Source organism: Heptranchias perlo, chromosome 22 (assembly GCF_035084215.1).
Source record: "Heptranchias perlo isolate sHepPer1 chromosome 22, sHepPer1.hap1, whole genome shotgun sequence".
In the NCBI taxonomy this organism is placed as follows: Eukaryota; Metazoa; Chordata; class Chondrichthyes; order Hexanchiformes; family Hexanchidae; genus Heptranchias; species Heptranchias perlo.
The window spans coordinates 42,523,911-42,548,991 of NC_090346.1; the positions used below are offsets into that span (position 1 = coordinate 42,523,911).

At 39.3% G+C, this 25,081-nt stretch overlaps 1 protein-coding gene across 2 annotated transcripts in view; it reads right to left on the minus strand.

The window, feature by feature from the left end:
* The window catches only part of axin1 (axin 1), an 84,852-nt gene that overhangs the window by 31,143 nt on the left and 28,628 nt on the right, over positions 1-25,081 (minus strand). For both annotated transcript variants that reach the window (XM_068003394.1, XM_068003395.1), the window contains exon 3: positions 13,488-13,628. In XM_068003394.1, coding sequence (XP_067859495.1) covers positions 13,488-13,628 — 141 coding nt within the window. The remainder of the gene's footprint in view (positions 1-13,487; positions 13,629-25,081) is intronic.

Here is a 25,081-nt window from a genome sequence, read left to right on the forward strand (position 1 = left end):
AGTTAAGTATCAAATAAAAGCCAAGAATTCCCATGTCAAATTAACAGATCTCAGCAGGAGAGATACTCATGGTGCAACAAATAACCTGAGTTTGGGAGGGAAAAAAACAGCCAAGGTTTTCATTCCTGATCGTTGTCCACTGACGTACGTATGTGTATATAGTACAGCGCATTTATGCATTTGGTTAAGCTTTGATTAGCATGTTTAATTATGAAGAGAACTGAATGAATTTCACAAATATTAACCATTCTATAAGCCCATTAGGACTGGTCACCAGACTCATTAAACACAACTTTGATAGCAGGATGTTTCAGCATGCTGGGAGATTAGTCCATAGCCACCAGGAGGAGCTGTTGGAAAGGCTGGGAGAAGGATTAAAAAAAAGTAGTGCTGGAGACATTTGTGCATAAGGAAAGCAGTACCAAGGGCTCACGTTTATTCACCGAGAGTTAGAGAGCTTGCGGAAGATGGAAAAATCTCAGGGAAGTCACCAGGAATAAAAAAATCAAATCAGAGGTTAGCATAAAGCCAAAGCTACTGAGAGGGTAGACGTATTAAGGGGAAAATTATTGTGGCTTTTTAAAAAAAATGGGTATGTGCAGCAATTTGTTAGCAAATTGTTAAATTTCCTTTTTAGGTGTTAATGATTTAATAAATTTTATTTATAGGAGATATAAATCATATAGGTAAGGAAACTACACGGTTGCTGACACGATTTAGAAATAATTCGTGAGAGGTATGCTCAGAGATGGTGATTCAGAAAATCACAACGGGTTTTTCATGCTACAGATATATTTAAAGTCTGTCATTGCTATATGGCAGACTTTTAATTAGATAGATTAATTTGTCTATTAATGACTGATCTAAGTTTACCCCCATCGTTCACACGTGCCCAATTCCAGCAAACACCTGCCTCATGTTTGATCATTTTTCCACCAATAATCATCATATACTAACATTTTTATACTATTGCAAGCTTCTAAGAGAACATGTGTTTGAACCTTTAAATATCACATATGTAATCATAATCTGAAAAATGCTGGATTGCCAGACAGGCCATCTTTTGGATGAAATGTTACATGTAAAAAAAAAATCCAATGGCACTATTTGAAGAGCAGAGAGTTCTCCAATGTCCTAGCCAACATTCCTCCTTTAGTTAAAGCCGCCAAAAACAGGTAAATTGGTCAATGATCTCATTTGCTGTTTGTGGGATCTTGCTGTGTGCACATTGGCTGCCATGTTTGCCCACATAACGCCAGTGACTGCTCTTCAAAAGTAAGCCATTGGATATGAAACATTTTCTGGCATCCTGAGTATGTAATAAGATGCTATATTAATGCATGTTTGTTCGTTCTTTCCTTCAAACTGTTATAGTCACTCCTGCAAAGCTGAGGAGATAGAATGAAGGCTCTCACCAGAAACGTTAACCTACTTTTCTCTCAGATGCTGACTGGCTGTGCATTTCCAGCATTTTTTGCTTTTATTTCAGATATCAAGCAGTAGCATCTTTTCTATTTTCCGCTCAGTTGGAAGAGACAAAATGCCATTGGCAGAAGGGGAAGAAAGGGGAAGATTACCATTCAGGGAAAATTCATATGGAGGGAACGGAAGTCATATAATGACAACAGTAGTCGAGCTATGGTTGCCTTTATTCAGTTTGCATGATTTTCAGCTCCAGTACCCCCAAAATACTACACAACTACCCCAATTAAATGCATTTCAAAAATTGCATGTTTTTATGTAACTGTTCTTAAATATTTTTAAAACACTTTCCTGTTCAAGGTTTATATGACCACAGGAAATTCTTTGTAAACAAAGGTTCTCCTAAAATAACTGGGAATGTGCTGATTTCACTACATTTTACATTTGTACAGTTGTTTTCATTAGAGAATAGAGATAAGATGGGATAAGTGCTGGCAACTAAGGAAATGTGAAAATGTTAGAATTTTGATTCACATCTCCTGTTCTTCCAAATCAACAATCAAAAGATTTTTTTCCCCCCAAAACTGGTTATGTAGATTTCTTTGGATAATATAATTCAAGTTTAAGAACCTACGGTCACCACAGCTTTAAACACAAGCTGCATATCAATTCTTCATTTCTTGCAATAGGATTTTAAGAAATGCAATTTCTTTACTGGTAACGGTTTCTGATTCCAAAGACTAGAGTGCGCACACTTTTGCTGAAACGATCATACCAATGGGTTCGCTCTAGTCTAATGCCCTGGCATTGAAATCACTTTCATGTCACTCAATGCCTTCCCTGCCAGCCAGCAACTCTCCCAGGAAACCCTCAAACCACAGATAAGCTTCTTCAAAGTGTTTTACAGTTCACTGAATGAGCACAACGAAGGAACATCAAACTTCCTTTTTTTTTGGGTGTAAACCTCTACCCAGAATGCTAAGAGCCATGTGTAATGAATCTCTTTCCATCTCTTGCTTTTATCTGCTCATTACATAGGCCCTGTTCCCTTAATCTCCATATAAAAAAGAACCAAAGCTCCCCGCAGATCCAGACATGCTGTGCCCCGGTCTGTGAAGAATCCAAATCTAATTTTATGCTGGATTCTGCTTGTAATGTTAACCCTAGAGTGTTAACAGCAACAAAGATTCTACCTCAAAATGTGTCAAAAAAAGCCAAACAATATTAATTCAAAAATACGGTTTACATATAAAAACACAAAATTGTCATACAATTTATAATGCTTATTGTTTAAATACGTAATTCCAGATTTTTTTTATATATAGTATTAACAGATTTCCTGTGATATTGCTGATAAATCAGATTATATCCTTTTTATATTATACCATTTAATGCGCAATGCATTATTCTACTGCTAAGGTGCAGCTGTGTTTAAGCTCGCCTGTGTCTTTAAAGCTGGAAACATTAATTGCTAGAAACATTAATTATTAAGTAAACACAGTCTGAGATTATGCAAAGTTTAACTGTTGCTTGGTCAGGGAACTATGCAAATTGGAATGCAGTCTCCGATCATTGAGTATAATTGTTGTTTGCTTGTGCTGGTGAGTATCATGCTCTACATGCACGCACTCTGCATTTTAAGATTGTTTTGCATTTGCGGTGTGATGTTTGTGCACACTGATGTACAGTTTTTAAATACATTACGAATGGATCCTCCATGGCATTGCTTGTGGTAAGTCAGTGGATATGTTATTTTATGATAGGAATGTTCCCGCATGTAATGTACAACATATTATCTAATGCAGTTGAAATATTGTGGATTTGCTGACGGCAAGTAACAATTGTGTAGTTTTGTGTTTTTCAGGATGTTATCCTTTTTGTGTGTTGTGTTGATGTTTGCACCATTTCTGTCTTCATCTTTGAGAGAGATTTGACAGTGTGTGCAAGTGTGCATGTGCTGTGATCTGTATGTTTGGATGTTGAGATGTTGATTTATTCACGTTGCAAATTTCTATGCCTTGTCTGTTAAAATGAAGGGGATGCAGGAAGATTTCTTAAAAAGGATTTTCCCAGCTGACTGCTCTTTGAACAAATACAAATCCCCACCACAGCGGTCTCTTGTACCTCAACCCAACCTTTAGCCTCGAGTCCCAAGGATTTTCTCCCCCCCCCCCCCCCCCCAAACCAGAGTGGCAAAAGTAGTGTTCCTGGTCACTAGCTTCCAAATTCAACACTTTTAAAATCAATTTGGCTTGGAACACTGTTTTTGCTTCTCTGGGTGGGTAGGGGGACTCCAGCCTTGAGGTTATTAACTCTGCAAGACTAAACATGTAACTTACTCTGGTCACAAAAAATTGTAAGCCCAAAGAGGAGAACTTTGTTTAAAAGAAAAGCGCAGATGCTGGGAATCAAATAAAAACATAACACTGGAAATACATTAGTCAATCTTTTTTAGCTGCTGTGTATTTTCAACATTTTCTGTTTTTATTGGAAAACTTTATACTGTATTCTGGCTCTTCAGTGGCCTTAAAATCTTGAATTAGTCCTTCAAAGTGTAGATGTTCAAGGCCCTCAATGTAGTCCAAATTTACTTAACTTTGACACAATGAAGCAGGAAAAGAATCATGAATATTTCTGACTTCAAAAGGAGAAACCCCTTGATTCTGTGAATGTGGTGAGAAATTCATTATTTTGAATCCTGGAAAGACTTATAAAGTATAGGGAGTAACCTTTCCTAACAATCTCTCTCAACTGGCCATCTGACATGTTGCAACTCTCAGTTACTGCTAGACATCAAGGTATCAGCCAAAGGCACTTTTAGGATTCCCAGCAAGTCTATTCAGAGCAACACTTTTATGGGAACAGGTGGAGGTGATGCTGAAAAATTTCAACAAACACCAACCTCAAAATAACCCCTAGCATGAAGCCTTTGGTGGCTGGACCCAAATTGCATGTGATCAGGTTCCCACCATTTGAGAAAGTTAGCAGAGGTAGTCTCATACCCAGATTCAATGAGTCTAGATAGGGAACTTCCAGTTTCAGAAAATTAAAAGGTTTACAATGACATCAAAATCTTAACAACTTGCACTGATCGACTCACTGGATAAACCAACACAAAATCAGTGCCAATATTAGAGACCTAAAGGAAGTTATCAATGTTGATGGGGGTCAACACATTCTTTGCTGTTACACTGGCTTACGACTAGGGTTGCCAACTCAAGTTGGATGTACTCCTGGATGTTTGACCGCAGATTATAAATGTTATTGCATTTACCTTATAAAGGTTGGGTCTCCTGTAGTTGAGTGTTTTTGAACCTGTGAGCCTATAAAAAATATTTTTACTCACTGGCAAAAGTGGACTGGATAATGGGAGATTTCCCGAGTGTCCCCATGAATGAATCCCTACTACACCTGACAGATACGCTCTCTGATCCCCCACCAGCCCAAGAGCTGGGCTCTCCAATACCCCTTTAGAATCCTAAAAACAACAATCATATCACCTCTTAACCTTCTCTTTTCCAGCGGGAACATGCCCAATTTATATAATCGCTTCTCATAATCGAATCCCTCCATCCTCTCAATCATTCTGGTTGCTCTCTTCTGTAACCTTTGAATAGCTGCAATCTTTTTTGTACTATGGCGACCAGAACTGTAAACAGTATTCCAAGTGCGATCGCACCAATGATTTATAAAGTGTTAGGATTACCTCAATATTTCGGCTCCATATTGACTTGGAATACATCCCAATGCCTGATTTGCTTTACTCATTGTCACTGAGCATTGTTGAGATAGCTTCAGTTTATTGTCAATCAGAACCCATAGATCTCTTTCAATTTTCATGCACATTATTTTCTTTCCATTCAAGTAAAAGTCCCTTCCTGGATTTTTTTGTCCACATGAAGCACTTTGCATTTCTTTACAGTGAATTTCATCCTCCACCTGTCTGCTCAATTGCCAACACTACTTACTAGATTTAGAAAAAGGAACTGTTTGGAATAAGAAAGTTACAAGTACTCAACTAAAATAGTTAATGCTGCAGCCAAAATACAATCAATCAGCTATAACTACCTATTGTGCTCCAGCGTCCAGTGCAGCCTAACCTAATGGAAACACGTCCCCATCCTGTGCCTAATGACCTCCACGTCCACCCATCAAAGCTCCGTCCTTCTCTCATTGGTATGCTGACACTGCCCAACAACTCTACTTTCTATTTTGTCCTGGGTTTCTCCCAGTAGTGCCCGGGAGCATTGGCAACTGTGCTCGTGACTTTGTTCATCCTTTCCTATCACGCGTAAAGCAAGATCTTGTATGCTGAGGAGATAAAATTGAAGACGAAGCTTTTTTATATAATTTTCAAGAAGCAAGTCTTCGGTTAACAACTTGGTGACATTTGCAGGAGCAGTGATGATGGAACTTTTAGCAGGAGAAGTAGATCTTTGAAGTTCTGGCACAGAGGGGTAGTGGGCAAATTCCACTTCTAGTTCACTATCAAAAGGCGCTGGTACAGTGGCTTGACCAAATTCCAGGACCCTCAATTCACCACCTCATACCCTTTTGAAAATGTTATTTGATTAGTCCGGTCTTTTTGTTTTGAAACAGTTGGGAATAAACCTGAACTGCTATCGAGTCTGTCTGCCTAGATTTGTGCCTGCAACTGAGGCTTTTTGCAAATGTTTTTGTTTCTGAAGGATTTTCATTCAGCAAATTTGATGCACAAAACAGGCTTTGTGGCTGAGCCTGGAACACAGGTTGTGTATACCGTTGAAAAATCAGGCTATATTGAAAAGAGCAAGTGTTGGTCACAGGGAGGGATCCTAGATAAAATTTGTAGATCATGAAAGCAGATACGGGCAATGAAAAGTGACACTGGTATTAACTGGCCAATTTAGGATGAAGAAACAAAGCGCATGCCAACTAGAACTCCTCGCCAATGCCTGTGAAGCTGAAACTCTTATCTAATTTTAAACAATTTAAACTTCAATAAAAAGTTGCAAATAGATGTTAACAAGGGGGCATGCGAATCATGTGAAAAACACAAATGCAGTGCAAAATGATTTTTTTCTTGTGCTGTAGAAAACAATGAACTGCTGATGATGAGAAAACTGAGGTATCTTTCTAGAAGAATGTGGCCTCTACACGCTGGGGCAAGGGACTTCACATCACCAAATACTGCCCAGTGGCAGTCATTTTTTATGTAGTGGTGAAAAGTGAACGTAATCATAGCAAGTATTTACAAACCGTTGTAAGCTACAGCAATAACTTTCCTACAGCAACAGTTCCCTTAACATACCTTTTCTAAAGTAACTCATTTGCTGTTTTCATGGAAAAGTGAATAGAATCTTAGAATTTGATCTCAAAACATTGATAAAATTCCCAGAATCTCAGGTAATTAATTTAAACTCATTTATTCACTCTAAACCATTGGCCCTGGCCATTTCTCATCTACAGCAGCAAGCAGGCTTGAAATCTGTTCTCTGATCTTTTCATTCGATCTGGTCACTAGGTGGTGTCCGAGTGACTGAAGGCAACAAGTCTTGACGATTTCCCTGTGGTGAAAGCACTGACCCTTCAACCTGCTTTCAGACAACACCCCATCCAGCAGCTCAGCAAAAACTACAAGAATGACCTTCACTGAGACTTGCAAATTTTAAGAACATTGACCCTTGAGTTTATTACATTTGGGAAGTCAAATGTTCAAGCACTTCAGCCAAGTGTCTAATTGCGAGTCACTCGTAGATCGCAGTTAAAAAAGCTAACCAAAAAATAAGTAGGAATGGACAAATGCAGTTTCATGTCGAAGAATTATAACTTTTGTATTTTCAGAAATAGGACATCTTCTAAGCATATTTCTACATCAAAACTATTTACTGTAATTTTGCACTGCTATGTCAGACATGCATTGTTCTTTGTTATTGGTAGCTACTTCTTCTATCATCTTATGGGATTGCCCTTGCTTGGTTCCACTCTTGTCTACCAAATCATAACCAGAGCATCTCCAGCAATGGGTTCTCTTCCCGTCCCCACAATGTTACCTCTGGAGTCCCCCAAGGATCTATCCTTGGCGCCATCCTCATCTACCTACTGTCCCCTTAGCGACATCATCCAAAGATATGGGGCCAGCTTCCACACATACACTGACTACAGCCAGTTCTACTTTTCCATCACCTCTCGACCCCTTCGCAGTCTCTGTGCTGTCAGACTGCTTGTCCAACGTCCAATCTTGGATGAGCTGCAATTTCCTAGAATTATCCCCTGCCCACCACAAACGTCGTACTGCTGCCATGGATTCTATCCCTCTGCCTGGCCACTGTCTCAGTTAAATGTTTGCAACCTCGGCACCTTATTTGACACTCAGCTGAGTTTTCGACTCCATATCCTCTCCATTAAAAGACCACCTACTTCCACCTCCATAAAAGTGCCTGCCTCAGCCTTTCTGCTGCCGGAACCCTCATCCATGCTGTTGTCACCTCCAAACTCAACTATTCCAATGTTGTCCTGACCAACTGCCATCAGTTGTAAAACTTAGCATTTCCTCCTGGATAAAAAAACAACCCTAGTGCACACCCATATCTGTTGTTGCATTTGCCACAGTGAGAAAAAAAAATCACAATGAGAAAAAATGTGTTCACAGAAGACCCTAACAAATCTAAACTGAAGGACAAATGAAACACAAACTAACTTGGTAGCTACTATTTAAAAAGTTTTAAAAAGTCACATGAACAGTAAAGATTATTTGAACTGGTGCACAAGTCACACCCTGAGACACACTAGTCATAATCACCCACTTTAATATGTGTACACTGTATTTTGTGTTGGGTAATGGGCCAGTTATCTATAGTGTTCCTCAAGACAGATTTGATCAATTATAATATATTGCAACCTTTGCTCTTATGACCAGAGTTACTATCCCACGCACACGAAGCATTTTGGTCATTACCTTATTTTCAATTTTTTATGTACCACTCTATTTTCTGTGTATTTAGATCTGTTATCCGCTATGATCACCTACTGCAAACATTCAGCAGATGTTCTCTTAAACCACCCCCTGCTATTAAAAGCTTTGTGCCCTACTTCAAAGAAAGCCACAATGCCTTCAAGCTAAGTGGGATGCTGAAATGATTAAACCGTCAGAAGAACAGGGCCCAACTAACTAAATTTGCCAGTGCATTAAAGTGCCACTGTACTTAGCAGATGGGGTGCAATCTGCAACTCTCTCAATGTGGCAATTCTGATGGCACATTGCCTAAACACATACTATAGTACCCTGCTGCTTATCTACAGAAACTAAAAATGCACCAATATTCAAGGTTAATGCTGCAGCATAGCAAGAGGATTTCTACTAAAATCCTAATTTCTGGTTTTCACTCCCACCACATTTCTGCTATTAACTGGAAAAATTGAATAGTCTGCAGAGGCAGAATTTTCCACGTACACCATAAATGCCGCTCTGATTTACATACAGAAGATGCATTGCCCAAGATAGGTGCACGGCTACTTCAAATTCCTCCCCTTGTAGGATGAACAACAATCAGAATAACTGCTAAATCAGTGTTGTTAACATCATGTGTCATGCTATCATATTAAACAGCAATACAAAAGAGCATGTCAAAATTTACTTCAAAAGTAACTGGGGAGAAAGAACTCCAATCCATTTATGCATCTCCCCCCTCTTCCATGTGGTATGCCATTTTCAAGTCTCAGCTCATCATGAGCCAGCTGCTGAAAGGGATACGAGTACCCAAAAATAATTTTCCAATACCTTGCAGGGAAGTACCTGGTTTCTCCTTTCCTAAAGAAACAGATACTAAACCTCACTGAATAAGTGAAAGTGCACACAAAATATCTGCATTTCATCATTCTGAGGTGTAGCACATTTAAGCAAACCTCCCAAGCCTGATTGAGCCAAGCTCACATCAGGACACAATCTACAAAAATCAGAAACATATGACCAAAATCAAGAACATCCAAAATGATCAAGAAATTCCTTGTGCCCAAGTTATATTGGGCCCGATAATCAATTTAAATTACAATACTGCTTTCGGAGGCAAAATAAATAAGGCGCCATTCATACCTCCGAAGACAAGGAGGACTGCCTTGCAAAGCTGTTTTGATCCCTGCCTCGAAAGATAAAGTGCGGTTGGAGGCCATCACTAGCTCTTTCCTTCAGGGCTGCCACTTGGTTTTGGATGCCTGCACAGGCCAACATTATTAAAATTAGGGAAGGTCTGCGGCTATAAGTATAAAGTCACAAATACAACTTTAGGGCAACTGTGTCTGCGCAGTTCTTCTGATGTGGTTGCTGATCTGTGCAGCATACATTGGACAAATTTAGAACACAGACAGCCACATATTGGGGGAAATCAATTCCATCAGAAGCTTTTCTGCAATATAAACAAGGTGCAAGACTCTTTATTTAGCACTTCATTTTCAGAGTCAATATCTTCATGTGTTAGAGGTTAGCTGTGGCAGGATAGTATGAGGTGCAATTCAGGACTCAAGCCAATGTGCCACTGCGGCTGTGTCAAACATTTCAGTATTTTTACCGTACGATTTTCTCTACCCTTAAATCTCACTTTTATTTTTGGTCACAGTGGCTACTTTCAGTTTCATGCTTGCTTGTTTATTACTTTGTTCTTTAATTTTCTCTCTTGCTTTTCAGTCCTGTGGTATTTTTTCCTGTTTCCTGTCTGGAAGTACCCGGCTTCCACTGGACAATTGCCTACACTGGCACAAATTAAATCAGCTGCTGTGAGTAATCGCAAGTGCAGAGACACAACCACTCCATGGTGCAGTGTGTTGCTCCTGCAATCTTGTGCAGCAACAGATCACACTGCCAAACTCAAACCAAATAGATAGCTTTTTTTTTTGACTGTTTCAACAATTCATGGGCTAAGCTTGGGGTTATCTCACTATTACATCTTGAGTTGTCATGTCTGCTCTCCTATTCTTTTAAACCCTGGCATACTACATAGCTTTAGCCCTACATCTAGATTTCCCAATTTTGCAAAAACAAATAGAATTCACTTTGATTGAGGATGAGCATCTCCATACTACAAGTTTGACAGTTAAAAACTTAGGGGGATATTATACACTCTATAGCACCAACGATTGCATACATTGATGCACTTAATGTAATACAATAAAAAAGGAAAGACGCCCAAGTAAACATTTGGTTTGTGTTTAGCTTAATCAAAGTAGCCTGAACACATTAAATGCTCACATTAAGTAACAGTTTCATGGTGTCAGTAGAACAATCTTTGAATTAAGCAAAGGCAAACAGTCACTACATAATCCTTATACAGTTCTGCTCTAAGTACATTACCCAAAGAAAAGGGACAATCTCACTTTAAAGAATTCAAATTTGAAACCAGAACTCATCCACATCAAAGACATCCATAAATTATTTATAACAACCTCTAAAAAGGCAAGTCTTCACTTATGTATAAGAAAAAAAAATTGTAAAATAATGCCAATGTGCCCTAAATTTTTACACCAAAAATCCCCTAAATTGTCATTTCCATTCTATGAAAGAGGTTTACACCAACAAAGCAAACAGAACATACCAAAGTAATAAGCAAAAGCAAAATTCACAATAGCATATATCAAGTTACAATAAAACTAAAAAAATCTTCCTGTTCTGAACGGCTTAACGCCACATGATATCATGCATGAACCGACAAGACTATCATGGAGATCTCTCTAAAATCTCCAATAGTCTAAAGTTGCAGTTGTGTTGCCACTTTTGCATTGCTGCTAGTGAGTGAATGTACAGAGTAGCAGTTTATAATCACATTCCACTTACTTCACAACATAAAATCACTTCTCGTGAATAAGAGAAAAAATAAATCATGCTTCCTTGCCCTGGATTAGCAGCATGACTGATGCTTACTTTTGGTCATTCTAACATTGAAACAGATCAAGGCTTGCATGGGCTTGATCAGCACTAATGTTACAATAAAGCAGACCATCCCAAATGACTGTTCTTGAACATGGGTTTTTCTCTTCTTTTTATTTCTGACCAAAGGAAGTGGAGGCACGAGTGGCCGACCCTACGATTTCTTCCCCACAGTGATCTCGCCAGTAGATCTGTCAATAAAACAAGCTACCTCCCTTCTGGCCCCCCCTAAGATTGGATGCTCAGCAGACATCCCATGCTGCACTCAAATGAACAGGGTCATCCCAACAATGATAGTTGTGGATGTTTGTAGGAATTGTGAATTGAGATAACGAATTAACTATTGTCTTCAGTTGTTGTCGAACACATCTTCACTGCCTAGCTCATTAATATATAAACTCTTTTGTCTTAGCAGCTGCAGCATCTAGCTGTGGACCCACTCTAAAACACACTACTTAAATGTAGTTCATTTCCAAATCACCACCACCTTCTCAAGGGTAACCAGGGATGGGCAGTAAAGGCTAGCCTGGCTAGCGACACCCATATCCTGAGAATTAATTTTTAAACATCCTCTCTGTGGAACAAATTGAAATGCAACGGTGGACTTGATACTCTTTCTGGCCAGCCCTAGTTGAAATCTGACCAGCTCCATCCTAACTTGCAGCCTAGACCAAGGCCAGAATCTCGTAGCCAGCTTCAACTGAAAGTGAACATCTGGGTCTTGATTTTTGGGGCCTGTCTAAACAGTAAATTAGCAGTTTCACCTCTCCGTGTCAAGCAGGTGGCCTATAGGGCAGGCAATTAAAGGGCTACCATGCTCCTACTCGTGGATTCGTATCAGACAACCCCATTCTGTGTACACAAAAAAAACAGTTCCTCCCACCATGTGTGAATGCCTACTGAAAGTGTCTGAAATGAGATTTGGACCTAGATTCCTAATTGAGAGGCAATGTAAGCATGTCAAAAGAAGTGAGAGAGGAGTTGAAGACTTGGGAATACTAGTGCCGGTTTCTTCAATCTTTCACCTCCATTCCCATCTGAAAAGATGGGTCGTATTCTATGTGCACAATACCCACTGGTTTCAGGTAAATTGAAATTGAGCTTGGATATCCATCTTGTTAAAACAGAGTTCCAGCAAACAAGGCTTTTTGCGGAGTGGAGCAGATTTCACACGTCAAGCTGTGTGACTTCAATAGACAACATGCACAGGTGTCATAGGTACTTGGCATTGGAAAAGATCTATGACGTTCAATCCAAATTTTAAAACCAGGAGCTAGTATCACGAGAAATCAAAGAGGGGTTAACTGGAACTAATCAAAACAAGGGAGCCCTCAGTGGTATAATACTGAGCACTACAGCAAATAACAAACAAAAACAATACATTGTCTACTATAAATGACACTGATTTACAATGAAAAAAATACCAATGAATAAAAACTTTTTTTTTGGGGGTGTGCAGACAACAGTCAAAACTGCTGCCAATGATTGGACAAAAAGTACTAAGAATGTAGTTCAGGCTAGGGCTTTATACATAACCCAAAAAGCAAGTGCAATGGTGCAAATTCCTTAATGGACAATGCCCCCATGCATGTCATGTGGCATGACTAATTCCTAGTTGTACAAGGAAGTTGAATTTTTTAAAAATCCTCTTTTAGCTATCACTTTCATATTTCGATGAAAACTAAAGACAGACATGCAGCTAGCACAAAACAATATTTAAAATATAAGTTGAGTTGAATAATTGACATTTTCATTAACCATGTTAACTTTATATTGATGCCTCTAGTACCAGCTTCTGAACCAAAGAATGCAATGCAGAAGTCTAGCAAGCTCAAGGTTAGATACCTCCACAATATCCAACTTCACTGTTTGAAGCAAAGGGGTTAATCCAAATAATTACTCTCAGCAAAGCAATAGCCCTCACAATTCACTTTGCAAAGCTATCTTGGTCTTTAAAATATTAAAGTATATTTGCTCCCTGGTTATTAATTGACAACAGAAGGGAGAAAAATTAATTCAGACCACATTCATTCATTCATGCCCCAGAAAAGATAAAAGTGACAAGTTTTATCAGATGTTGTCTGTTGCAAATCAGTCTTTGCCTTTTCCACTGTAAAAAAAAATAAAAATTCAGATTGCTATATAAATTCTGCCACATGCAGATACTTACACACTACTGTCGGTCAGTGACATGGTGTCTGCATCACTTGACATGCTCTGCTGCTCACTGTCATTAGCGCTTGTTGCTGGTGCCAAAGCATACCCTGTGTTGACGTAGTAAGGGTTGACAGGTTCCCGCCATGACCCATGTCTGGATAAAAGATAAAACAACACATTAGGCAAAATCATATTAAAATAAGAAACCATGGTTTATTCATCTTGGGAAACTAAGTAACCTTGCCTACTAATAAATGATCACTTGTTGAATTCAATCAATGCCATGTGAGTGAATTAATTATCAAAACTTCTGGTTATTTTCCCCAATAGAAAAGAAATTCACTATTCACAAGTCCCAATGAACCTAGCAGACAAGGCAAGTTAATGAGTTTGATCTCTTAAATGTAACTGAGTGCCAATCATATGATTTGAGATTTACAAGATCAAAACTAAACTAACTGTGAATCCATCTCACAAGTATCCAATACTGTTAACACCCAACAAATATGCCCAGCACTGAAATCTAGAATTCATACCTGACATGCCAAAATATAGTTTTTAATAATCTACTTCGAATATATTTTCAATTTTTCTATTGGACATTGAGACCTCAAGGCATGTATACCCTTGAAATTTTGCTGACATGGATTCAGTGGCATTTGCTCCTGCCAATCACAAAACCAGAAACTACTGCTGCAGAATCGGTGTCAGCAGAACCTAAGAGATCTCAAAACAAATACTGTAACAGCAAGTTATATCTTTGAAATAAATTACCTTACTGAAGCATTTTTAAAGTATGGATTTGAAAATTATCCCATGCAATTGGGGGCCTTGCTTGGACTGCACAGATGTGATTAGTAAACCCTTTATCTGTGCTGGAAAAATATCTAGTTGAAGACCAAGCTTTTGATTCAGGCTACAGCCTTGAAAGTAAAAACATTAAATCAAGACATTAAAAGATAATTCTATAGGTAAATGTGATTATAATATGGAAAATACACATTTCATAATGTTTAATCAATCTTAAAACCTTATTGGAAATTTCAGCTACTGAGCAAGAAATGACAGGTGATTTTTTCTTTTGACTGATTTGATTGGCTCGCTTGGCTAGCCTTCTACTCTTAACAGCTTATACACCAGGAAATCCCAAAGGATGAATTTTATATGACACCCAATCCATTGGAGGAAATTTGCTTGAGGTGGAATAAATTTGTGCATCATGCAATCAATTGAAAGATAAATTAATATATTTGATTATATTAAGTCTGATACAGAAACATTATAGACAGTGTGCTGCAGGAAGTATGTAATGGCACAAATGCTTAATTTTAATGTCAAGAGGCCAGTAAAGATGCTGCCTCTGCGCTCTGTTCTCATTTCCCGGTTTATATCTCGGGTTTCACGCTGTGAATTCTTGTGCCATGTGCAGAACTGGAATGTCAAGGTGTTGGAACCATGCTAGAATAGAATGTTCAGGAGGTACTGGGTTTTGTCCAATGATTTGGTATTACCTGGAGTCTTCAATCTGATGATGGCAAAGACTTCCATCAACAGAACAATGCAAGTGTGAGTGCGTGAGCGAATGAGAGTGAGTGTGCACTATGTTTCGTGATTGGTTCCTGGGCGTGCAGCTCATCTATCTCTTACTCGTGCGCTCTCACACAGCTGCAGTAAAATGTAAATATTCTAATTACTATCAACATAAAGGGTAATAAAGAGTGCTTTCAAAATTCAACTCTTTTTTTAAATTTGAAAAAAATCTGAGGTAAACTTCAGAAAGCATGAATTGAGACACATATCTCATTTCAATCAAGTTCATTCAAAAAAAATTGAATTTGCAAGTAAACCAGCTCTAATTATTATGATTATTATCTGGGTTATATTCGTAGTTAGAAAATGCAAACAACCGTCAGATAGCAACCAGGACACACACTCACGTACTGTCTTTCCTCATCTTAATGAGTTCATAGGTAAAAGAATATTATATATAGAGTTGTCGATTTCAATCAAAGCACCAATAAAAATCCCAGAATTAAATATAAATTTGACTTATTTAGTTATTGTAAATCAGTGGCCTTGATGTAATGTTCCATAGGGTATAAACACCCCACCTGTTATAAAACAGCAAATTCTCCATCACTGAGAAATGCCACAGGACCTACGAGTATTAAAATTCCTTGAGACTCACTGAATCACACCTATTTCCCATTATTACAATTTAGTTAAACACTTTTGCGACATTAATATTGCCGCTTACATCACTTTTGATGAGCAACACTGGTTAAAATTACCTGCTGAAAGAACCATTATACTTACCTTTCGTAGCATTTCAGTCTACCTCCAACTAGTGGTATGAGCCATCTCCCAGCTACAAAACTGAAGTTATTTTCTATTTTTTTTTTGCAAAAGTTTAATTTGTGCCTGCTACATTGAAACCACTGCCCACTCCCCTAAACAAGGCCTCTCGCCAACTGATCCTACGGCACAACAGCTCACATTCCTCCTCAGCCTGACCTACCTGTACACCCCTCTACTATGCTGCTCGCTCCCCTGCATGTAAATGTGATTTAATATTTATTCCGTTTAAAATCTTCCCTCATCCAAACTGCATTAACTAGTGCCAAGCTCCTCCTTTTGTGCCTTTTTGGCAGCCCCCACAGCTCCTGCTTTTCCCTCCCCTGCCATAGCCACCTAGACCTACCATTGCCTCCACTGAACAACCATTCCCTGCTCCAATACCTCACTGCTCAGCCTCAATACCCGCTGTCCAATCCCATTAAAGTACAGCTCCCTGGCTTACTACGAGCAAGGTCACAGACGATTCACTGGCAAAAACTGCTTTTAGCACTAGTCTGTCACATTTCCAGATGTCACATGTGCTAGAGGCAAAGCTAACTTAAATAAAAGAGAAAGCTAATTATTTTATGGTAGGTTCTTCTGTCCTGGAGCTAGAAATGTAGTTATAATGGCCTTCTGATTGACTCCAGTAGTTTAAAGCACCTACAATTACTTGGATTTTCCAATTTAGACCATTTCAACACAGAGATTAGGACAGCGGTGGTGGGGGGGGGGGGGGGGGGTGGGGAGAAATAACTGAAAGGCTGGTTGAAAAGATGGGTCTTGAAAAGGCTTTTAAAGGAGAAGAGAGAAGAGCGAAGGTGGTGGGGTTTAGAAAGGAGAGGGATAGGGTGCACTAAACAGAAGGCCAGAGTCAAGGGACGAAAGGGTATGGGGAGGGGGATAAGGCTGGGGGAGGTTGCAGAGATAGTGTGGAGGAAGACCATGCCGGCTTTTGAAGACAAGAAAGAGGAGCATAAATGTATTATGTTGGCAGATACAGAGGCAGTGCACGGTGTCCTGGCCAATATTTATCCCTTATCCAACATCAGTAAAAAAAATGATTTGGTCATTATCAAATTGCTGTCTATGGGAACTTGATGTGCGCAAATTGCATGCCGCATTTCCTACATTACAACAGTGACTGCACTTCAAAAGTACTTTGTTGGCTATAAAGTGCTTCCAGAGATCGTGGAAGGTGCTATATAAACGCAAGTCTTTCTTTCTTTAATATTTGAACTTCATTCTGCATTTGGAAACCTTGCACCTTAGCAGGATTGAATATCTAGGATTGGCATCCAGATTTTAGTAAAGCATGAGAGTGGGCAATGCCCAAATTACAGTCACCATCCAGGGTTGCATGCAATTCCTTCGTATCCCTCGGACATCAAATGGGTTCCAAGTGGACACTAAGGGTTCACATGCATTGATAGTTCAATTTAAAAATACCTTCTTATATTAAGAAAATGAGTTTTCAAAGGCAGAAGAACCTGAAGCAGACAGAAACATAGAAATATAACTGGTACCTAAAGTATAGATTGAGGACATTATGGAGAAAGAACTACAGGCTGAATCTTAAATGAGATGCAAATGTTCTCTAATTTAATTAGAAAAGTTATTGTTCTAGTTGCTAATTATGGAAAACAGAAATCTTAATGCGAGATGTTGGACACAAAAGTACTAGAAATCTCTGATAATGCAACAAGGTAGACTTCAACAGACTTGCTAATTGTACAGTTTCTAGAGTATGTGCTCGACATATGCATTGTTCAGATGTCATATTGCAATCTGTATGCAACAACCAGCCTAGCATAGTATACTAAAATTCACCTCTTATGAAGGCTGCAAGCATTTTACTTAAAGACTTTCTGTAATGTAAACAAAACTTCAGTACCTTAATTCCCTACCAGACATTTAAAGGAAAAATAGAGCCATGTCATTCATTTTGCTACAACACATTTTATAATACTTTACATTTTAAAATGAGATACAAACACTATCTAATTTAATGTCACAAATGACCATCCTACGTGACTGTGACCATGGTAAACTATCCCTCCTCATCCTTCTCGGCCTGTCTGCCGTCTTTGACACAGTTGACCACACCATCCTCCTCGAAAGCCTCTTCTTCATCGTCCAGCTGGGTGGGACAGCGCTCGCCTGGTTCCATTCTTATCTATCCAGTCACTGTCAGAGAAACACCTGCAATGATTTCTCTTCCCGCTCCCACACCGTTACCTCTGAAGTTCCCCAAAGATCTATCCTTGACCCCATCCTATTTCTCATCTACATGCTTCCCGTCGGCAACGTCATCCGAAAACACGTCAGATTCCACATGTACACTGACACCACCCAGTTCTACCTCACCACCATCTCTCTCGGCCCCTAACAAAAAACTTTCCTCCAACTAAATATTGGGAAGACTGAAGCCACTGCCTTCGGTCCCCGCCGCAAACTCCGTTCCCTAGTCATCGGCTCCACCCCTCTCCCTGGCCCGTCTGAGGCTGAACCAGAACAAGACTGTTCGCATCCGTGGCGTCCTAATTGACCCTGAGATAAGCTTCCAACCACATACCCGCTCCATCACCATGACCGCCTACTTCCACCTCTAACATCGCTCGTCTCCGCCTTGCCTCAGCTCATCTGCTGCTGAAAGCTTCTTCCGTGCCTTTGCTACCGCTAGACTCGACTATTCCAATGCTCTCCTGGCTGACCTCCCATCTTTCACCTTCTATAAACTTGAGCTCATCCAAAATTCTGCTGCTCTGATCTTAACTTGCTCCAAGCCCGCTGTCTGGTCCGGGAACGCCTGGATTTTAAAATTCTCATCCTTGTTTTCAAATCCCTCCATGGCCTCACCCCTCCCTATCGCTGTAACCACCTACAATCCTCCGTGATCTCTGCGCTCCTCCAATTCTTGCCTCGTGCACATCCCCGATTTTCATCGCTCTACCATTGGCAGTCGTGCCTTCAGCTGCCTAGGCCCTAAGCTCGGGAATTCCCTCCTTAAACCTCTCCACCTCCTTTAAGACGCTCCTTAAAAACTACTTCTTTGACCAAGCTTTTGGTCACCTATCCTAATGTCTTCTGTGAAGCGCCTTCGGACATTTTACTACGTTAAAGGTGCTATATAAATGCAAGTTGTTGTTATGTGGCTCAGTGTCAAATTTTGTTTGATAACGTTCCTGTGAAGCGCCTTGGGACGTTTTACTATGTTAAAAGGCGTTATATAAATACAAGTTGTTGTTAAAAAGTAAAAATATTGAGGGCTTCATTAATGATTAAATTTGCCCATGAATTGTCTTTAAATATCTAAATTAAAATGTTTAATTCAAGGCCTCAGCATTTCCGAAAAGCCTAGGTTTCAACTGGGTATTTTGCGCTGCAACAGTTGAAAGGATTTATAAGCACATCTGTGTATTCTGAGCATGTGCAGTTTGCAGACATTCCCAGAATGCATCAGTAGGTATCTCCAAGTTGAAGTAGAAAGGTGTATCCCCACATCCTATGGAATAGAAAGTTTCTTTGCTTTTTCCAAAAGACTTCAAAAACAACAGAGATTAAATTTTCAAAACTTTACTTCTGGCAACTTAAGTTTCACATTTAAAATGTTAACAACTAATCTTTTTCTATTATATAAACTGCTCAATATTTATCAGACAGAATACCTGAGAATTTTTTTTGTGTTGCTATTTAAAATACAAAACAAAGATTGTTTATCGAGAATAGATTTCTTTCTTCCTTGTGGAAAAGTCAAAAAGGATTCAGTTTGTGTTTTGCAAGTGATTTAAACCTAGCTAGCAGATAAATTTGCATTATTGGATTCATCTTAATTAGCTGCTGTCCATGTAAGGTCACTTTGGCAAAGTCACTTAATTATTTTTCTCATCTGAGAAAAGACAGCAAATCATTTCTGTGGCTTAAAAGGTAATTTTATTTGTATTATAAACTTGATAACTATTATGTAAACAATGAACTTTGGAGCATGCCATGAAGCAATTTTTTTTTAATGGGAATTTGTTTATTGTTTGTGTGATTAGACAAACAAACTAACACATTAAGGTAGGAAGCAGCTGATATTAAAGAACCCAAAAGGATACGTGGACAGGTCAGACAGGAGGTGAACGCAAGAACAGAGTGAAACAGGGTGCCCAATATGCTCCAAAAGTGGACAAGGACAGTTTGGGCTCTGTTCTCCTGGGCCTCCCTCCCATTCAAGGCTGACAGACTGCCTCCCAATACCACCAGACCCCAGCAACCCCCAATTCCACAAGACCCTGTCCCTCCCATTGCTCCTGGACCATCCTCCCAAATTCTAGAACCCCTTACTCCACCCACTCCCAAAACTTCAAGAATGTCCTCCTAGTGCTCACAGGCCCCAGGACCTTCCCTCCCAGTGCTCCCAGATTGTGCACCTCTTTCCCAGAGCCTGAAAATCCAAGGGCCATTCTTAATACTGATCAATCAGCCCCTGATAATACTTGGCATAACAGATCTTTGTTATAAAAACTTCAATACATTGTGAGCAATGCTACAGGAGTTGGATATATGCTCACAGTAGTGAGGTTGTTCATGTTTTTTTATCCCCAATCGGCTCTCATGGAACCAATTATGGCACTAAATATTAATAAAATATACAGTAATCAGCCAGTGTAATCCTAGTCAACACTTGATAATGTCCGTAATGATGGATTAATAATTGGAATGCAATCACTGCAGATTTATAGATTACCAGTAGGAAATAATTAGCAAGTGTTCTTTCCCTTCCTCCCTCCCAGTAATATGTACATATGCAAATGAGCACTAAGTTATAAGAAACGATTATTTAACAATACTGGTCTTGTACTATTCCTTTGTTACATAGAAAGTAAGAGATTGCTGCACTGGTACTATAAGGCTAGGTCACAATCAAGTTCAGATGAACTCAGACAATTTGCATTAACAGACCAAAGATACAATAGATATGAAGTCACAAGCACCTTTTCCAAGAGGTTAGCTTCAATCTGTTATGTCTAATTTGGGTACAATGAGGAAAACTACCAGGGACATTGGTTGTCCCTCTAATATTTTTATCCTGCACCACATGGCACATCTTCACTCTCACACTCACACTTTAGGATGCATTTACATTGCAGCTACGGGTCTGAGACCAGTAGCTACAGATAAGGTACCAGCCATGCAGAACTCTGCTTACAATGCTTGGCTCCTGCCTGGCTGGAACTTTAGCTGTCCTGTTTAGGAGAGTGCTCCATGCACACTTGGATATAACCATACAAAGAGCTTTCTCCCAACAGTTAGAAATTTAAATATTTAGAGAGAGGTAAGGGGAGAATCCCTCCTTTCTAAATATTTAAATGGAATACGGTACATTAAAAAAAAATGTCCAGTAGGTTCAATGGATCCTACGAGTACTTTGTAAACCAAGATTGACATTGCACTGGATTTACACTCCTTGCGGTGCAAGACTACCTCCTCCAGGAAGTCTTACTACACAATGCTTTGGAGGCAGATCAGACCCTGACTCCAGATTTATCCTGCAAGTTTAGCGCCAATGCCGCTTCACATCAACATCAAACTTGCAATGCAAATGCACTAAGTATATTATGTAGCATAAAAGAGTGAAACCGTAATGAGAACAGGATCCTCACAAAATTTACCCTTCTGGTTTCGGAAAGCACAGAAGATCCAGCAAGAATACATGTTAAAGAGCTAATTAAGAAACCTGGAGTGTCCCCATGGCAAATTCATAAGATGACACCCTGGTTCAGCAGTTTAATACTCCATCTGAAGCTCCAAGTAATACAATCAGAGAGGATGCACAGCCATCATTTGCATCTCATGTTCACAAATAGAAGTCTTGCTTAAACACTAGCAATTCTTATGGTGTTCATTTTTAAGCAAATATGTATTTTTGAATGTTATACAGGTACTGCATAAAACTGGAAATTATACATTTATAATTAATTATATACAAATGATTTATGTAATTTACCACCCTTCCTTTGAAAGAGCCCAATGAACAGCTTTTTGGAGAAGTGGAGGAGGAGAAGCACAGAAAGGGAGAAATGAAAATAGCTTGGAATCCTAGAATTCCTGAATCCTACTGACAAGGTATTTTTACAGCTACAATTCACAGTTTAACATGACAGGGCAATACTTACCAGTTTGGCCTGTAGGTCTCAGCCTATCTCTAGTATTTTAAGTCAAGATCACATGTTCCCTGCAGCTTGGTGCATTATCAAAAAGTGGATGGGCTGTGACTCACAGCCAAAGCAAATATTGACCCTAGGGTAAATGGACTGAGACAGATCCTCTGAAACAAACCACCTCCTGTTGAGGGCTTCTTTGCTAGTCTTTCCTTAGGAGTAGAAAAAAAACCTCTTGGGCCAACTTTTGAGTGCTTATTAGCCTCACCAAAATGGTGTTGCTGTTTAAACATTCTGGATTTTAACCCAAGCGTTTCAAGATGTTGAAGCCCCTTTCTATTGACTGCTCCCAAGTGTTGAGCAGACCAGGCCCGCTTAGTATTGCTTCTTAAATATAGTTTCCTGCTGTTTAGGTTGCTTTTTAAGTCCCAATATTTTGACTGAGCGTTTTTCAGTTTTTCTTCTGGTTCCTTCATGCCATCTTTTTGCATACAACCCTTCATTTGGCTGTGCTAAGCTTCCATTTAGTGCCAACAGAGGTAGCAGTTAAGAAGGCCGGGAGGGTAGGACTGAGTGACATCTCCCATATCATTGCCAGGACCAAGTGAGGAGGACTACTTCATGATGGATCATTACCTGTAGGTGCAAGACCCTCTCAGGTGCCACGTGTGCTCCTGTCAGTAGCCCAGGACCTGTGTTTACAGACCAATTTTATGAAATATAGCTGCAATACTAAAGCTTGTTAAAAAGCTGAAACATAACCCTCAGGTAATCTCAAACACAACAGGTTCCACAGATATAGAAATACAGACCTCGATTTTTACAGGGGAGGCGGGAAGGGTGCAGGGGAGCCCAGTAGTGGGCGACAAACACGACAAGGCCAGGGACGTGGAGGTCCCGCCGATCTTAATGGCAGGGCCTCATTTGAATAAATCTCTGCAGAGTCCCACCTCACACACGGCCAGATTGACCACCTTGTCGACGGATAGGAGTGGGCATCTGCGGCAGGAAGCCACAGCCAAGCACCAGTGTGAAGGACAACTACATTGTGAATGTATATGTACTTATGTTGGATATTCTTCAAGCTCATGAGCTCTATGGCATGAATATTTGCTGTGTCCATTAAGTTTTACTGAAATTGTGGTGTTAATATTGAATTTTACAACATTGCTGAGCTTTCCTCTCTAAACAAAAAGAAGAGAGTCAGGTAAAAGACAGACGATCCTAGCTTGATTAGTAAAACATACAAGTTTAGAAGGTGCAGGAACAGAAACAGGCACCTCATTGCTTAGAGGCAGATGCTCAAGTTGGGGATAGTGCTTCCTTGAAAGTGCCACATGAAGGGAAAATAAATTCTTGTTCTTAATTTATTAGCATCTTGAAAAAAAAATTAAAACTGTAAAAATCTCAAGAATAAAGAAATGCATAGGATTTCAAAATTCAAGTGAAAATTATTCCTTTGAAAAATATTTCAAACAGAAAGTCCCTTCGTTCTTGAGTTTTATTGAGCTCTGTCTGTTTTATATGTACTTTTACCAGCGAGCACAAGAGTGTAAAAACAATGGTGCAAACTTCAATAAGTTTGCAGTCCTAGTGGTTTGGTGCTTGTGCAAAGATAAAATATAACCCCCAATTTTCAAATATTAATAGTAAGCATTAAAAATTATGAAAATGCCATCTCTATTAAAGCCATGTTGATAAATGTGAAATTCAAACATTTTTGTGTTTAAATGTAAATTATGCTTTGTTTTTCTTGACAAATCAAGGTGAAATGTCAAGACCTGCAAAACACAACGAAGGTTGAAAAAGACTAAGTTGATTAGATCAATCAAGCAGTGGTGGTTTGGCAATGGGAAATTTGAGTTTTATTAGACTAAAGACTGTAGAAGGAAGGAAAGATTGGGGGGGTGGTGGGTAAGGAGTTCGATATCTTTGAGGTCCTGGGAAAGAAATAAGTTACAGTAGAAGACTGTACGATGAGTATTTCAATACAGTGTGGATGTATGGAGGAGGAAAACGTGTTTTTGAAGCTCAGAAGGATAAAGATAGTAAAGTTCAAAAGAAGCCCTAACCATTGCATAATCAATAAAAAAAGAGAAATACTAGAAGGGTAGGAGAAAAAAAAAACACGGTGGCTATCAAAGAAGCATTTTTTCGCTTTGCATCTAGTGTAGGAATGCAATCCAGGTGTGTGAGAGAAGACTCCCCAGATATGGGAATAGTATTCAAGTCTTGGAAGGACTTCAATTTCATACAGTTCAAAGTTGTTCAGGAGAAAAATGTTTGGCACGCAAGATTAAACTGAGCTTCTTGAAGGCAGCTTTAACAATGGAGTAGATGTGGGATTCCATTGAAATCAGAGGAGATAGTGAGGCCAAGAATGTCAATAGATGATGGAGGACTAAGGGTAAGAGGTTGGTTTGGGAAAGATAAAGAGATGCTCTTTAAAGAATCGAAAAACAAGATTTTTATTAGCACATTGAAGGAAAAGGCAGCGATCAAGATGTAGTGATTCAGCTATGGGAACAGAGGGAACTAGAGATTCAGAGTATTGGTTGTGTGCAATCTAAAGAAACATACAGTAGAAGCAGCAGCAAAAAAAATGGATAGGGTTGGATGATGAATGGAAGGTGTCATTGATATTAAGAACAAAATGGAGAGGGGGACAGAGCACTTGCAAACTGTTCTCCAAACACAGGCCCTTGTAGACGGATTGCTGTGAAGATCACGTGTTAAAGTGCGCTCATACTGTACACAAAATGTGTAAAAGTTAACATAAGTGTTAAAAACAGATAGCTATAGCTGAAGCACTAAGCTGTTTTACTTTGGCAATCTACGTAACATTTTTTCATCTTAAGGTTGGAACAACTTGATCACTAGAACAGTATTTTGATTACCAGGATTAAATGAACAATGAGCCATTTTTCAGAAATTAAAATGTCCATTTAGGAATTTGCTTTAAATTTCTTTGAGTTGGACAGTAAGCTGTAGCATTTATATAGATGAGGCACTAACTGGCGAGAGCTTCTACCTTTTAGCAATCAAAGCAGGCTCGTCCTAAACCATGTTGGAACTCAAAACATGGTAGGGTGAAGTCAGTGTCAAAACACTGGGCACAATTTTT